This window comes from Heloderma suspectum, chromosome 15 (assembly GCF_057233095.1).
Source record: "Heloderma suspectum isolate Gila_16-S chromosome 15, 16-S_ref, whole genome shotgun sequence".
NCBI classification, from domain to species: Eukaryota; Metazoa; Chordata; class Lepidosauria; order Squamata; family Helodermatidae; genus Heloderma; species Heloderma suspectum.
This window is the reverse complement of record NC_139472.1, coordinates 1,117,434-1,130,708: the sequence shown is the minus strand read 5'-3', so window position 1 is coordinate 1,130,708 and position 13,275 is coordinate 1,117,434. Positions and strand designations below refer to the sequence as shown.

Here is a 13,275-nt window from a genome sequence, read left to right as displayed (position 1 = left end):
TAGCTCACGTGGTCCTCCTCTCCCTGTTATCTTCACAACACCCCTGTGAGGCAGGCTAAGCTGGGAGTCAGCGACCAGCCCAAAGTCATCTAGTGCGCTTCATGGCCGAGTGGGGACTTGAGGCCAGTCCAGTGCTCTGACGCTACATCGCAGCGGCATTAAAGGCAAGGGAGGAGCATGATGATTGTTTGGCCCCCGTAGTCATAGCAAAAAGCCAAGGGATGGGGCTGAAATCCCTTGAGAGCTGAAGGAACGGGGGTTGAGCGCGCCTTGCTGCCCCAACTAGCTGCACCAGTGCAAACTTGACTTTATTCCATGGCTTAGCACCACTTCTGCATTCCCGATACGTTAGACTGAACAAATATTTTTGAAGCCACTCGTCTACCCTGAAACAAAAGAAGAAATACGCTGATGTGTGCAGTTCTGCACTTCAAATTCACTTAAGTCTAAACGCATTGACTTGTCGCAGAAGAGAATGTATTTTTAAAGCATGATTAATGCAATCGCATCAGTAAGCTCATACATCCCTGGCAAGCCCCTGACTAAAACACGTTTAAGCCCAAGAAGAGAGAAAGGGTGCTGATGCTGGGCCCGTTCGCTGCCACCCCATCCCCCGTCGCTCTCTGGTGGTCGTCTGGGGACCCCTGGAGTTGCCCCAGGGCCCAGCCCTGCCGGCGCCACTGCTGGGGCTTCTTTTCCTGCTCCGCAGTTTGGGGGGCGGCGGCGGCCCTTGGCTGCGGCTCCAGAGGACGCCGTTGCGGCAATGGCTCCTTTGCCGGCGGGGCCCCTTTCTCCCCGGGCCGCTTCCCGCGGGGAGGACGGGCTTGGACTGCTAGGGGAGGCAGGTGCTGCCAGAGGCGGCGGCCCGGGGGGCGTCCTCTGCCCCGCGGCGCGCGGGGGCCAGGCTTGATTCCCGGCAGCGTCTCCCGGCGCGGCTGGGGAAGAGCGCGGCCTGAGGCGCGGGAGGGCCGCGGCTGCCAGGCAGCGTCGGCGGTGCGGGGCTCCGCGGAGCCGCGCTCGGGCTCGGCAGCAGGCGGCCTCCCGCGCTCCGTTCCCCGGGGCGCGCTGCGGAACCGCCGCCCGGCGCCGGGAGCAGGGCTGGGAGGGGCGGCGCCCGCGCGCGGAGGCCCCGGCTCGGGCCCGGCTCTCGGCCTCGCCTGCCTCGCCGGGCTGCGGGCGGGGCAGGCGGCGAGGAGGAGGGCGCCTCTTGGGGGAGCAGCCGGCCGGCAAGTAGCGCGCACGCGGGGCGGCGTCCCCGGCCGGATTCAGCGGCGCGCGGGGGCGCGGCCCTGGGCGCCGCTCGCCCCTCCGCGGAGGCCGCTCCCGCGCGCCCCGCTGGCCCGCCGCTCCGCCGGGGCTCTCCCGGACGCCGCGCGCGCCCGGCGGGCGACCTGGCTCCTCCCTGGCTCGCGGCCCGCTGGGCGCCCCCCGCGCTGCTGCGGCTGCTGCCGCGGCTCCTCCGCCGGCCGCGGGTGGGGCGCGCGGGGGCGCCGAGCCTGGCCGCGGCCGCCCGGAGCGCGCGCGAGCGGGCGGGCGGGCGCTGCGGGCGGCGCGCGCCGGCCCGGTCCACGCCAGGTGAGCGCCGCGCCTCGGGCGGGGCGCGGGGCCCCGCGTCCCCCCCGGACGGGCCGCGCGGCAGGGAAGGGCCGCTCCGCGGGCGTGCGGGGCGCCATCCCCAGGGGGCCGCCGTCTTTCCCAGGGCGCGAGGGGCGCCCGGCCGTGCGCGCGCGCGAGGGGCCCCCCTTGGCGGGTGGGGCAGGTGGGGCTGGGCCCCCTGTGCCCTGCAGAGCCGCCCCCGCTGCTCCCCAGACGGGTCGGTTTTTGGAAGGAAAACCCAGATCCATCGCTGCCGATCCGTTCACCCAGCCGCCCCCGGCCTGGCGCCTTCCAGACGCGCGGGGCTACAGTTCCCAGCATCCCACGGCTGGCTGGGGACGCTGGGAGTTGCAGCCCCATACATCTGGAAGGCGCCAGGTTGGGAAGGGCTGCTCTGCTCTGTCTGTGGCCCCGCCCCCCAACGGCCAGGGATGATGGTGCTTGTAATCCAACACGTCTGAAGGGCCCCAGGGCAGGGAGCCCTGCACTGACCCTCTGTCCTCCCCACTCCTTCTTCCCTTTCCCAACATGTCCCAGCAGCCCACTGAGCGGTCCCCAGCAGGCGCCATGAAGAAGCAGCCGTCTGGGAACGGGAGGGGGCCGGATCCGGCACCACACCAGCAGAGAGGCGGCCGGGTCATCGCCAAGCTGGCCGAGGTGACGCCGGGCTGGGAGGGCTGCTCCTTGCGAGGCACGGGGCAGGGGCGCCGGAGCTCAACGGAAGGCCCAGGCCCCGATGTGCCGAGGAAGGGCCACTCCCCCAGGCCTGGCTTGCCACGAACTGGGTGCCCCCGACCGTCTGGCCTCCTCTGGGGGCAACATCTGTGGCTGTGGAGGCACCAAGCGGGCCAGCTAGCAAGCTCCCTTCCTCTTAGCCTGGACAAAACGCTTTGCTCCAAAACCCTAGAAAGGATCCGGGAAAAGCCAGGAGAAACCAGGATCTGCCCAAGTCAGCAGAGGCTGAGGCAGGACTGGTGGTCTGCAGCGGCAAGAAAAGGAGGAGAGAGAGAGAAATTTGTTGGGCGGAGTTATTTATTTAATAGATTTATATGCTGCCTGCCAAAATATCTCCAAGTGGTTTACAAAAATGTGTTACAATAGAACATGTATAAAAACGCTACGACCAAGTGCTCACAGCACCACCAGCAGCAGGCAAACGGGGCAGTTTAAGATTTATATGCCGCCGTTCCAAGATGCCGCATCTAAAGTGTCTTCCCCAAAAGATTAATGCAAAGTTAAAACAATACGATATACAGCCAAAAAACAAGCAATTGTTGGGGAGGGCCCATAGCTCAGCGGCAGAGCCCCCGCTTTGCAGGCAGATGGTCCCCAGTTCAGTCCCCAGCAGCATCTCCAGGTAGGGCTGGGAAAACTCCTGCCTGAAACCCCAGTGCTGGGCTAGATGGCCCCAGGGTCTGACTCGTAAGGCAGCTTCCTATGTCCCTGTTTAAATTAGCTCTTTATAGAGAACCTGGATTCCTGCACTGAGCAGGGGGTTGGACTCGATGGTCTTGTGGGCCCCTTCCAACCCTACGATTCTATGATAACCATGAGGACTAGAAACTGAGGCTGTAGCTCAGTGGCAGCGATGCTCTGCATGCAGAAGGTCTCAGGTTCACTCCCCGGAACCTCCAGGTAGGGCTAGGAAGGAATCCTGACTGTAAAACCCTCGGGGGCTGGTGTTTTGGCCCTCAGCTCCCATGATTACTCAGTATTGGCTACACAGGCTAGGGCTGATGGGAGTTGTAGGCCAAAACATCTGGAGGGTCACAAGACCCCCCCCCCCAGTGTAGTTGATACAGAGCTAGATGGATGAAGGGTCTTGCTCAGCATCAGGCCATTTTAAAAATACAGCGTTGCCAAAATCTTGTAGAGGGTTGGACCGATTTGTGAGTGTAGCGAAAGGTAGTCATCCCACATAGAGGAACGTTCTGCCAGAAGCTGGGAGGGTGGAGAGACCCCTCCATCACTGCCCAGGAGCCTCCCTGGTGTTCCTGTGGGTTTGGGGAGTGCTCCAAACGCCCTGGGGCTTTGCACAGAATGTTCCCCCCTTTCCCCTCGCCAACAGTACGTGGGCTCCTTCGTTGTGGAAGACGTGGAACTGCAGCAGAAGGTTCAGGCGATCCATCAGCATCTCCAGCACCTGAAGGTGAGGGAGGGACTAGCTGTGGTCACATGGGCCCTTTGCACATGCCCAGAGGCACTATCCTCACTGCAGTTTCCCCTCTTTTGGTGTAGAGCTCTGGCACCAGGGATGTGCATTGTCTGAAGCCGCAGCATGATCTCATTTTGGTTCACTTCTTGCATTTCTGTGCCACCCAGTCGCCAAAGCTCTCTGGGTGAAGTGGAGAGCAAAGGGGAAACTTTTCTGCTCTGAATCCTTGTGCAGCTGACATCCCTACTGGGGATAATGGGAGTTGTAGTCCAACATATCAGGAGGCTGCTGGGTTGGGGGAGGTTGTCTCAGCTCTTGCACAGCAGCTTCCTCCAGATAATTCCTTAAGCAGGATGCACCCATTTCACTGATCTCCTCTCCCTCTCTCTTGCTCCCCCTCCCCGCCCCCATGTCTCCTTCCACCCAGGACTGCCCGAGGCGGCAATCCGTCATACTCAAGTTCTGCCTGCAGGGCCTGAAGATGTACAGCACGGAAGGGGAGGTAGGAGGTGGTTGCTTGCTGCGTGTCTGAGAAGGAAAGCTGGCCTTAGCCACAGCAAAAGGACTTCTAAGAAAAGCCCCACAGGGGAAAGAAGTGTTAGCTGGGGCTAAAGCTTGCCGGGGGCCTGTGTGGAATCCCTTCTGCTCTCAGCCTGGTCTGCCTCAGAGGGCTGGTGGGAGGGTGAAAGGGGAATGATGATGTCCCGGTTACAGCCCACCCTGTTTTTATAATTAATTTTTTATTGTAACATTTCAACAAAACAAAACAAAAAAGCGGGAAGGGAAAAGGTTGTAGCTCCGTCGCCCTGCAGAATCCATTTGTGCTGTCCGTGCGTTAACTTCCAGGACGCAGGTGGATATTTGACGAGGACGCGTACCTCAGGAACTACTGCAGAGTGTCCCAAATAAGGGTTGTCTGTATAATAACCCCCTCCCCAAAGAGGCAACGAGTGGGCACTGCCAAAGCAGGCGGCTGAGAGGAGCATCGTGGGGCCAGCTGGCAATGCCTGCTCTGCGGGGGGGGGGGGGGCTCCACCCACTCTCAGCGCCTTTTCCTTCTTGCCCCCAGGCCCTCCTCATGGCCCACGCTCTGAAGCGCATCCTCTACAGCACCTGGACGCCCTCCGACTGCCAGTTCGCCTTCGTGTCCCGCAACCCACGCAGCCCGCCCAGCAGGCTTTTCTGCCACTTGTTCGTGGGCAGCCAGCCAAGCGAGGTGGCCGGGGGGGGGGGGCAGAGCGGGCTGATGGTGCTGTGGTGCAGGCAGCATGGCCTCCCTGGTTCCTCCTGGGCTCCTTTCCGGGCCAGCATCTGTGCCTGGGGAGCCATAGTGGCCAAGCGGCCATGTTTGTTCTCTCACTGCCTTTGCTGGGCTTCATTGTTCTCGCTTCTTCCCCGGGGCTGCATTTCCATGGGTAGGATTGGTACTGCTGCATTGCAGGATGGCATCCCAGGATGCTGCAATGGTCTGCTTCCATTTCAGAGAAGAGCCCCGTGAGAGACGAGCTTGTGTTGTGTTCTGAGAACAGATTTCTCCATTTTCAGAAAGGCTGCACAGCACTGTGAATTGTTGCCATGCGCCATGCCACAACAGGGCAGCCTCCTGCAGGTGCCCCCTTGACAGAAAACTGCCCCACAAGAAGGAGGCTGTTTTCATCTGTGGCCTGAATTATGTGTGGCTTCCAAGGCCACACAGGGCAACCGAAGGGGAGGCGAGCACAGGGAGTTATTTTATTTATTTATTTATTTATTTATTTAATTGCAGCATTTTCACCCTGCTCGTCAGCCAAAAAAGGCTCCCCGAGCATCTTTAACAGATTAATAATGAGACAGTCCCTGCCCTCAGGTTTACAATCTCAAAGACATGACACAAAAGGAAAAGGAATTGGGAGGGAGGAGGAAAAAAAGCAGAACTCGGGCACCAGTTCATACCTCCTGCATTTTCTGCTCCTCAGGTCCAGACTTTGCACTTCCTGCTCTGCCGCTCTTTCCAGCTCTGCTACCTTCTGATGCATCCCACGGAGCAAGACTGGCCCTCCAGTGGCCCCGCTCTGCGAGAGCCCGGGAGACCGCTGGGGGCCTCTCTGGAGAGCCGGGTGGTGTGGGAGTCGCTCAGTCCGGAGGAGGTTTCCCAGAACGTCAACGCACTGGTCTCCTTCCGGAGGCTTCCGTGTCCGGCTGATTTCGGCTCCTCCGTCAGCGTGGTGAGCAAGTTCCTCTCCAAGGGTGTCCTTGTGCGAGATTTCGGCAGATGAGCCAAGCTGCACAAGTTGCGCCTCTCTCCTGCTTCCTTGTATTGCTGCTGCACTTTTCAGCCATGATGGATTCCCAAGGTGGTTTGTTTAAAATCCAACCCAAAGGTCTTAGGGATCCATGGCCGCGCAAGTATCTGGCGCGGTCTGCTGGGCCACGACAGCTCCTGGCCTCTCATCCAGGCCTATGTATGTATTTATTGATTTGCAGCGCTTTTGCCCCCTGTCCAGCCTTCGCAGAGCGGCTGACAGAGGCGGCTCATGGGCCAGCCCCTGCCCGCCGGCAAGTCTGAAAGACCAGCGGGAAGGGGAAAGGGGGGGGACCGCTGGGGAAGCCACACTTGGGCCCCGGCTCTTTGTTCCCAAGTCCGGACAGGCGTTCCCTCTTGCAGGCCAGGGCAAAGCAGGTTCCCTGCAGCTGTCCGCTCTCTGGCCGATGTGTGGGGCCAGCTTGGTCTCTCCCTGGCCGCGGGGAGGGGGCAGAGAGGGGCGATGATGGTGCGGCACGTGCCCCTCACCGTCTGTCCAGGGGGGCTGCAGCTTCCCAGGGGCCCGTGGCCCTCTGCGGGAGGGACGAGCCAGACTCTGCGGCCCCGGGAGCGCGCGGTCCTCCTGGCAGGGAGGGGCGCGCTGAGCCCCTGCAGCTGCCCCCTCTGGCCGATGGGCGGGGCAGCCCTTCGGGGCCTCTCCATGACCCAGTGCCCGGGAGCAGCCACCTCCCCAGGGGCCCCCAGCTGATGGCCAGCCTAGACGGCTGTTGGTCCACCCAGAGCGCGAGCCCGCCCGCCTGCATTCCCCACGGGTGGCCTTTCGAGGGGCAGCTCCGGCCTGTCCAGAGCGGTCTCCAGTGGACGGACCCGCTGCTTCGGAACGCCGCCCTGAGCCTCCTGGGCAGGCTGCTTCGGCTCCTCCGGCTAAGCGTGTGCTCCGCGTTGCCCCCTAGAGAGAGAGGCTGGACTTGGAGGAGCGGAGCAGCGTGGGCACCCCTCGGCCTGGCAATCCGTACTGCTCCCCGATCCTGGTGCGCAAAAAGGCCATCCGCAGCAAGATCCTGCGCTCCGGAGCCTATCGGGGCTGCACCTTTGAGGCGCAGCTGCAGCAGTGCGCCCGGGAAGCGTGTGAGTGTTCAGGGAGGGCGGCGGGCGGCGGCGGCCTGGGAGGGCGGTGTGAGAGGGGCGGGCAGGCAGGGGAGAGGCAGGGCTGGGGCTTGGGGGTGCTGCGCAGGGGCAGTGCACAGCGGAGGAGGCCTTGCGCTGGGGGGGATCACGGAGACGGGGGCAGGGGGAGCTGCAGGGCCTGGGTCCAGTCCTCGGCAGCATCTCCAGGTGGGGCCGGGAAGGAGCCCTGCCTGAAACCCAGTTGGTGTCAGCAATGCGGGGCTAGATGGGCCCAGGGCCCGACTCAGTCTAAGGCAGCTTCCCAGGAGGCATTTCATTAGCGCGCCGTCCTGCGGACAGGCCGGCCGCCTTGGCACCCTGTTTCCGGCACCGCCTTGTGTCTGGCAGCTGGCATGAGAGCAGAGGACCCGTGTTCCTCGCAACGGGAGTTATGTGGACAAAAGCTGATGCGGGCCATGGCCGCCGAGAATGTCCTGCCTCGTATACTTAGGATGTTGCCCCCCCAAATAACCATGGAAGAAGAGCCCTGAAGCTGGATTAATGATAAAAATAAATTTTATTTGTTTTAAATATTAAAAATATCTAAAAGATGTATGCCACCTTAAAGTTAGAAACCTTCTCAAAGCAATTTACAGAATCAGCGAAACAGTGAAATTATATACATATAGTCACACACACGCACTCACACTCTTAACCAAAACCAAAATTAAAATACAAATAGAAATATCAGTAACACTTGAAACCTTACAGCGTCAAATGTATGATTATTCGCAGCGGCAGTATTAATTGTCCCTTTTCCACCCCGCCGCTTCCTCTCCCCAGGAACCGAGCGCGGGTCACGCGGCCCCCCCCGCCCCGGGACCCTCGCGACGGCCCTGTGAGGAGTCGGGGCCGGCCCAGCGCCCCCAGCGAGCTTCGCGCGGAGGGCTCGCAGCCCGGGTCGCGCAGCCCGGCCCCGCCGCGCGGCCGGCGTGCAGGGGAAGCGGGCTGGCGCGGCCGAGCCTCGGAGGCCCGCCCGGAGGGAGGCGGGCCGGGCGCGGCTCCTGGCGCTCCCGAGGGCGCGTGAGCGGGGCCCCGCGCGGGCCGTGGGCCCGGCGGGCGCGGGGGCTCCTCGCACGACCCGCCTGGCGGCGCCCGGGACTCCGGGCCCGAGCCCGCCGGCAGCGCTTCAGGCTGCCCGGAGAAGCGCCGGCAGCCGCTCCCGCCGCTCGGGAGGCCGCTGGCCGCTCTGCCCGCCCAGCCGCCCGGCGGAGCGCCGGTGCCCGGGACGCCCGGCCCGCGGCGGCGCCCGCTTTCCCGCGTGGGCCGCAGCCGGCGGGCGAGCGAGCTGGAGCCGGGCCGCGGCAGCCGGGCTCCGCGGCAGGCTGCGCGGCCGCCGCGCTTCCCGCGCTCGCCGCTGGCGGCTGCCGCGAGAGCCGGGGCGCGCGTGCCGCCCCGCGGGCCCGGGGCGGAAGCCCCCTCGAGCTCCCCCACCAGCCCCCAGAGCAGCAGCCGGGTGCGCACGGGAGCGGGCGATGGAAGCCCCGGCTGTGGCCCCGAAGCCTCGCTGCTCCCGCCCTGCGCCGCTCGGGGGCCTTTGCAGCGCGGCGCCGGGGAGGCAGCGCGCCGCGAGAGTCCGGCTGGGGAAGCTGGCGCAGCACGCCTGCGCGTGGTCTCGGGGGTGCTTTCGGGCGACCGTCCCTCGCGCGCTTGGAGCCCTCCGGGGCACCTCGCCCACGTGCCCCTTCTCTCCTTGGCTCCAGTTCACACCAGCTGCGACGGCAAAGGCAGCAGAGGCAGCCTGGCTCATTTGCCGGAAAGCGACAGCAGCCTCGCGGAGAACGTTTGGTCTTTTGCCGGCATCGACAGGTGAGGAGGGGTCTCCCCTTGCCTGCTGCTTGTTGCCTCTGTGACCAGGGAGGGAGGCCTCAACCCACAGCAGACCTCTGGGGTTGGTTGACACACCGTATGAAGGCACACCGTACGGTGCATCTGGCGGCTACAGACAAGAATGCTGCCATTCACTTTTCCCGTTGCTGATGCCAAACTGATACTGCTTGTTGCTGAATTACACAAGGAAGCTTGCTGGACGCAGGTCTGGCTTGCATGGTGCAGCAAGCCAGAATTTCTGAGAATTCCAGCTCGCTGTGATCGGGCAGGCGTGATGGCGCACACTGCCCAGCTGTGCCTGTGGGCGCCTCCTGCCAGCAGGAGCGACTGAACAGCCCAGGCAACCTCTGCCCGGGGCGTGTTTAGCGTTACATCCGAACAAGCCACCGTGATAAGCCAAGGACAAACCCTGGCTTATGATTCTGGCTTGTTCGGAGAGCAACAACCAGGGATCCTGGTTTGGATGTAATGCTTCCTGGTTGGTTTTGCAGCGCATGTCAGCAAGAGGAGCCAAATGGGAGTGACTGAGCAGCGTGTTTGCTTGTTCGTGACAAGGTGGAATTCTCAGCAGTTCTGGGTTTATAGTGATGTGTGAATCGGCCCATTATGTCCACTTGCAGGGCAGTGCCCAGAAGCCAAAAGCAAAAGGGGTAGACAGAATGGATGTATTATTCAACGGCAGAAAAAAGTTCGGATGCCAAACACAGGTCCTTCTTCGGGGAAATTTAGTATAATGCAACAAGTGGTGGTCACTCTTCAGACGCAAGTCTTCTACGCCGTGTTAGATCTGGGAGAAGAAACTAGGCATTTATGTACTTAAAAGACCTCCTTACAGTCCAGCACATCCTTTTTGTCTACCCCTTTGCTTTTGGTTTGGGGGCATTCCTTGTGGGGTTCCCCTTTTTGCTCACTTGCAGGACAAGCCTAGGCATATTTACTCAGAAGTAAATCCCAGTTTTCAGTGGAGTTTTACTCCTAGGTACGTGCGCATAGGATTGTAGCCTTGTACTTCCTGACCTGGAAGGCTGAGGTACGAGCATGCTTCTTCTGCTGGGGAGAGGCTGTCTGCTCCAGAGAGAGAGACGGCTCTGTGGGTTGCTCTCCTGCTCCACGTTCCCAGCTTCCGTATTCCCTCCTGGTTTCCAGGGATGCTGGGATGACACTGCTAAGAAATGATGTGCTTGGGTCCTTCCTCCTCTGGGCTGAGCCAGGTTCCACCAACCAGTGGTGTCTCACGGTGAGGACACGGTGTGGAGTGATCCCTTACCAGATTTACCGGAGCCAGCTCGGGAAGTATTCTGTTGAGGTAAGACCTGAGAGGAAGATCAGGGCGGCTCTGTGTCCCTCCTAGGCTACCATAGGCTGATGAATTGGGAAATGCAAGCAGGTTCTCCATTTTTAAACTCCTGCCACAGAAGGTGGCTATAATGTTAGACCACAGCCCGTCACCTTAGCACACTGGATAAAAGGAGTAAGTGAGTTAACCAATGAGCCAGGTATAATGGTCATTAGATTAATCTGAACCCAACAAACCCGGCAACTCAAGACTTGGATGATTGTTTTGCTTCAAATCCACTTTGTGAAATTCAGCCTGCCTCCTCCTTCCTTGGGACCCCTACCTCCTCATCTTCTAGGCCAGGGCTGGGCCACTGGTGGCCCTCCAGATGTTTTGGCCTACAGCTCCCTCATCATGTGTCATCAAGCAGCTTCATATGTCCGTATGTCCTACAGTAGGTTTCCGTCAAAGCAGTCGTACTCTTCTTTGAATTTAAGCTGCTTTGAGCTGTCAGACAAAGTGGGAACATAAGAGGAGCCCTGTGGGATAAGACCATAGGTCTATCTTACCCAGCATCCTGTTTCGCACAGTGGCCAGCCAGACACCTCTGGGCAGCCCCCAAACAGGACATAAGTTGGTAGAAGTGGAATAAAAAGTAAAAATTTTAAAAGCTGCTGTTCAGAAAATGACTAGATTGCCTTTGGCTATTGGGTGGTATAGAACACCTCTTCACTCCAGCATTAGGCAGCATATAACGAGTTTTTTTTTATTATTATCAGGTCCTGGATTGTCTCTGGCTGATTGTTTTAATTGTTTTAGGTATATGTTGTTGTTGTGTGTGCTATCTGTTTTCTGTCCTTACATGAATGGGGTTTTTATACTTTGTATAATGTATTTCAATGTATTTTAATTTTTGTGAACCACCCAGAGAGCTTCGGCTATGAGGTGGTACAGAAATATAATAAATGAAAAGAAATGATTGGCTATGTTGGCTAGGGCTGATGAGAGCTGTAGGCCAAAACATCTGGAGGACCACAAATTGCCCACCCCTCTTTTAGGCCCAGCCTTCCACCCTCCCTCCAGGCCCCAGAGCACCTTCTGCAACCAGGCGCCCTCCAGATGTGTTGGACTACAACTGGGGATGATGGGAGTTGTAGTCAAACACGCCAGGGAGGGGGCGCCCGGTTAGGGAACGCTGCTCTACGCCCAATGTGAACATTTTTTTTCTCAAGCAAATAAACAGTTTCTCCTGTACTGATGTCTTCAACATTCCCTGACTGACTGTCCTCCCTCAGCAATTAGAGTGTGCGGCACTAGAATCTGTGACATCGCAGACGTTTGGCCAATGGCAGGGCTTGCTTGCAGGCAACAGCGTGTTCTCCGTCTCTTATTACTTCTAATTTTCTTTTTTACCCGAAGCATCTGAATGTGGAGTTCCCCAGTATGGAAGCCCTGCTGGATCATTACTCTGGGATTCAGGGGGGCCTCTTCTGCTCCCTGGCCACAGGGCGGGTCAACCACTGTTACGAGGAGCAAGACGGCACGGCGGAGGACGTCTGGAGAGAGGAGCGGAGCCGGCGGCAGGCCTCGTGGCTGTACGGCACCAGTAGATCTCTGGCTGTCCAGCAGGAAGTGGGCTAATGCCCGGCAAATACTTTCTGGGCTTCATTTTCCTGCCATCCACATAGAATTGTACTAGCTCTTTTGTGGTGTTGCAAGCTACATCGCACTTTCGCTCTTTGGCTAACCTTCTTGTTCTGATGTGGTAGGGATTAGTCTCTCTGCTATGGGCCGAGTCCGCGCCCTAGTAGAATATGAATGTCAACAGCAAGCATGTCTTAACTTGTCTAGCCGGAAGGTTCCCATTGTGTTGACACCCCTGGCCAGAAAGGTGTGTGACCAAGCCTTTTTCATCGTTCTAGTACTTCAGGGGTATATTTTGTGCTAATCTGATCAGTAGACTGCAATCCTACACAGTGTGGGTATAGTATACACCAGGGTGGGCAATTTGTAGCCATCCAGATGTTTTGTACAGCTCCCATCAGCTATGCTGGCTAGGGCTGATGAAGAGTTGTAAGCCAAAACATCTGCGGGGGCACAGATTGCCCACTCGTGGTAGACACACTTAAGGTACACTCGTATGCATGTTTAGACAGAAAAAAGTCCTACAACTCCCAGCATTCTCCAGCCAGCATCGGATTGCACCCTTACCAGGACATAAGCCCCGTTGAACTCAGCTTACTTCTGAGTAGAAATGCCTAGGACTGCGCTGCCTGTCCCTCTCTTGGCCCCACCTGTGTCCGTAAAGGGGCATCTTTTGGTGACAATAAATCCCCAAAGAAAGGCTGAGGCTTTGATAAGAACGTTGCTGCTGTTTTTCCAGTTTTCCTTACATTTGGTACCATTAATGTTTTATCTTCCTTTTAAAATATTTTTAAATTTGAGTATGCAAAAGACTGTGCTTCGGCCAATACGTGCTTTGCTTGCGGTCAGTCGAATAAGAGCCCAAAGGCCAGCGGTGGTGGTTTATCTTCCTTTTACCTTTTATGTGCCTGCTGCTATGAAGATTGTAGTGAAATAAATTCATGTATTTATTATGTAATTTCTGTCCTGCCTTTCTGCCAAAAAAAACAGTGCCCAAGGCAGCTAGTGATAAAAACTGGATACAAAAAACCAAAATCTTAATACTAAACCAGAGCATGATAAATTAAAAAAAAAACAGCAATCTACATATATTATGTATGTGAGCATGCCTATACCAACATAATTTATTGATGGCGAAGATACGTTACTTATATTTTAAATATGTTTATATATAGATGTTCTGCAAATATATTTGTATTCCAAAATACTCGTGGTTTGCGCGTATTTGGGGCTGGGGCGGGCTTCAAGGCCTGGTCTCCTTCGTTCCTATAACAACCATCGATCAGCTCTGGGTCGTATTGCCCCGGTCTAGACCGCGTTTATGCTCATTGGCTACCCGGGACTGGAAGGGGGCGGCTAATGGTT

The 13,275-nt window shown here is 58.5% G+C and overlaps 1 protein-coding gene across 3 annotated transcripts; it reads left to right on the top strand.

The window, feature by feature from the left end:
- The first annotated feature begins 1,100 nt into the window (after positions 1 to 1,100).
- SH2D5 (SH2 domain containing 5) lies at positions 1,101 to 13,016 on the top strand. 3 transcript variants are annotated; one of them, XM_084822398.1, is made up of 10 exons: positions 1,101 to 1,226; positions 2,137 to 2,253; positions 3,665 to 3,745; positions 4,179 to 4,253; positions 4,821 to 4,967; positions 5,707 to 5,955; positions 6,947 to 7,121; positions 8,864 to 8,969; positions 10,137 to 10,296; positions 11,686 to 13,016. In XM_084822398.1, the coding sequence occupies exons 2-10, from the start codon at positions 2,164 to 2,166 to the stop codon at positions 11,905 to 11,907; spliced, it is 1,305 nt and encodes a 434-aa protein (XP_084678524.1). In that variant the 5' UTR covers positions 1,101 to 1,226; positions 2,137 to 2,163; the 3' UTR covers positions 11,908 to 13,016. The 3 variants fall into 3 exon arrangements, with proteins under 3 accessions (XP_084678524.1, XP_084678525.1, XP_084678526.1); XM_084822399.1 differs by having other exon boundaries at positions 2,134 to 2,253; XM_084822400.1 differs by lacking the exon at positions 1,101 to 1,226 and adding an exon at positions 1,528 to 1,575.
- The last annotated feature ends 259 nt before the right edge of the window (positions 13,017 to 13,275 follow it).

Excerpts from the sequence above, each read along its gene's own strand:
- SH2D5 (XM_084822398.1), top strand. The coding sequence starts at position 2,164 with ATGAAGAAGCAGCCGTCTGGGAACGGGAGGGGGCCGGATCCGGCACCA. Across the intron at positions 3,746-4,178 it reads AGCATCTCCAGCACCTGAAG|GACTGCCCGAGGCGGCAATC; the intron begins GTGAGGGAGGGA and ends CCTTCCACCCAG. Across the intron at positions 4,968-5,706 it reads TGGGCAGCCAGCCAAGCGAG|GTCCAGACTTTGCACTTCCT; the intron begins GTGGCCGGGGGG and ends TCTGCTCCTCAG.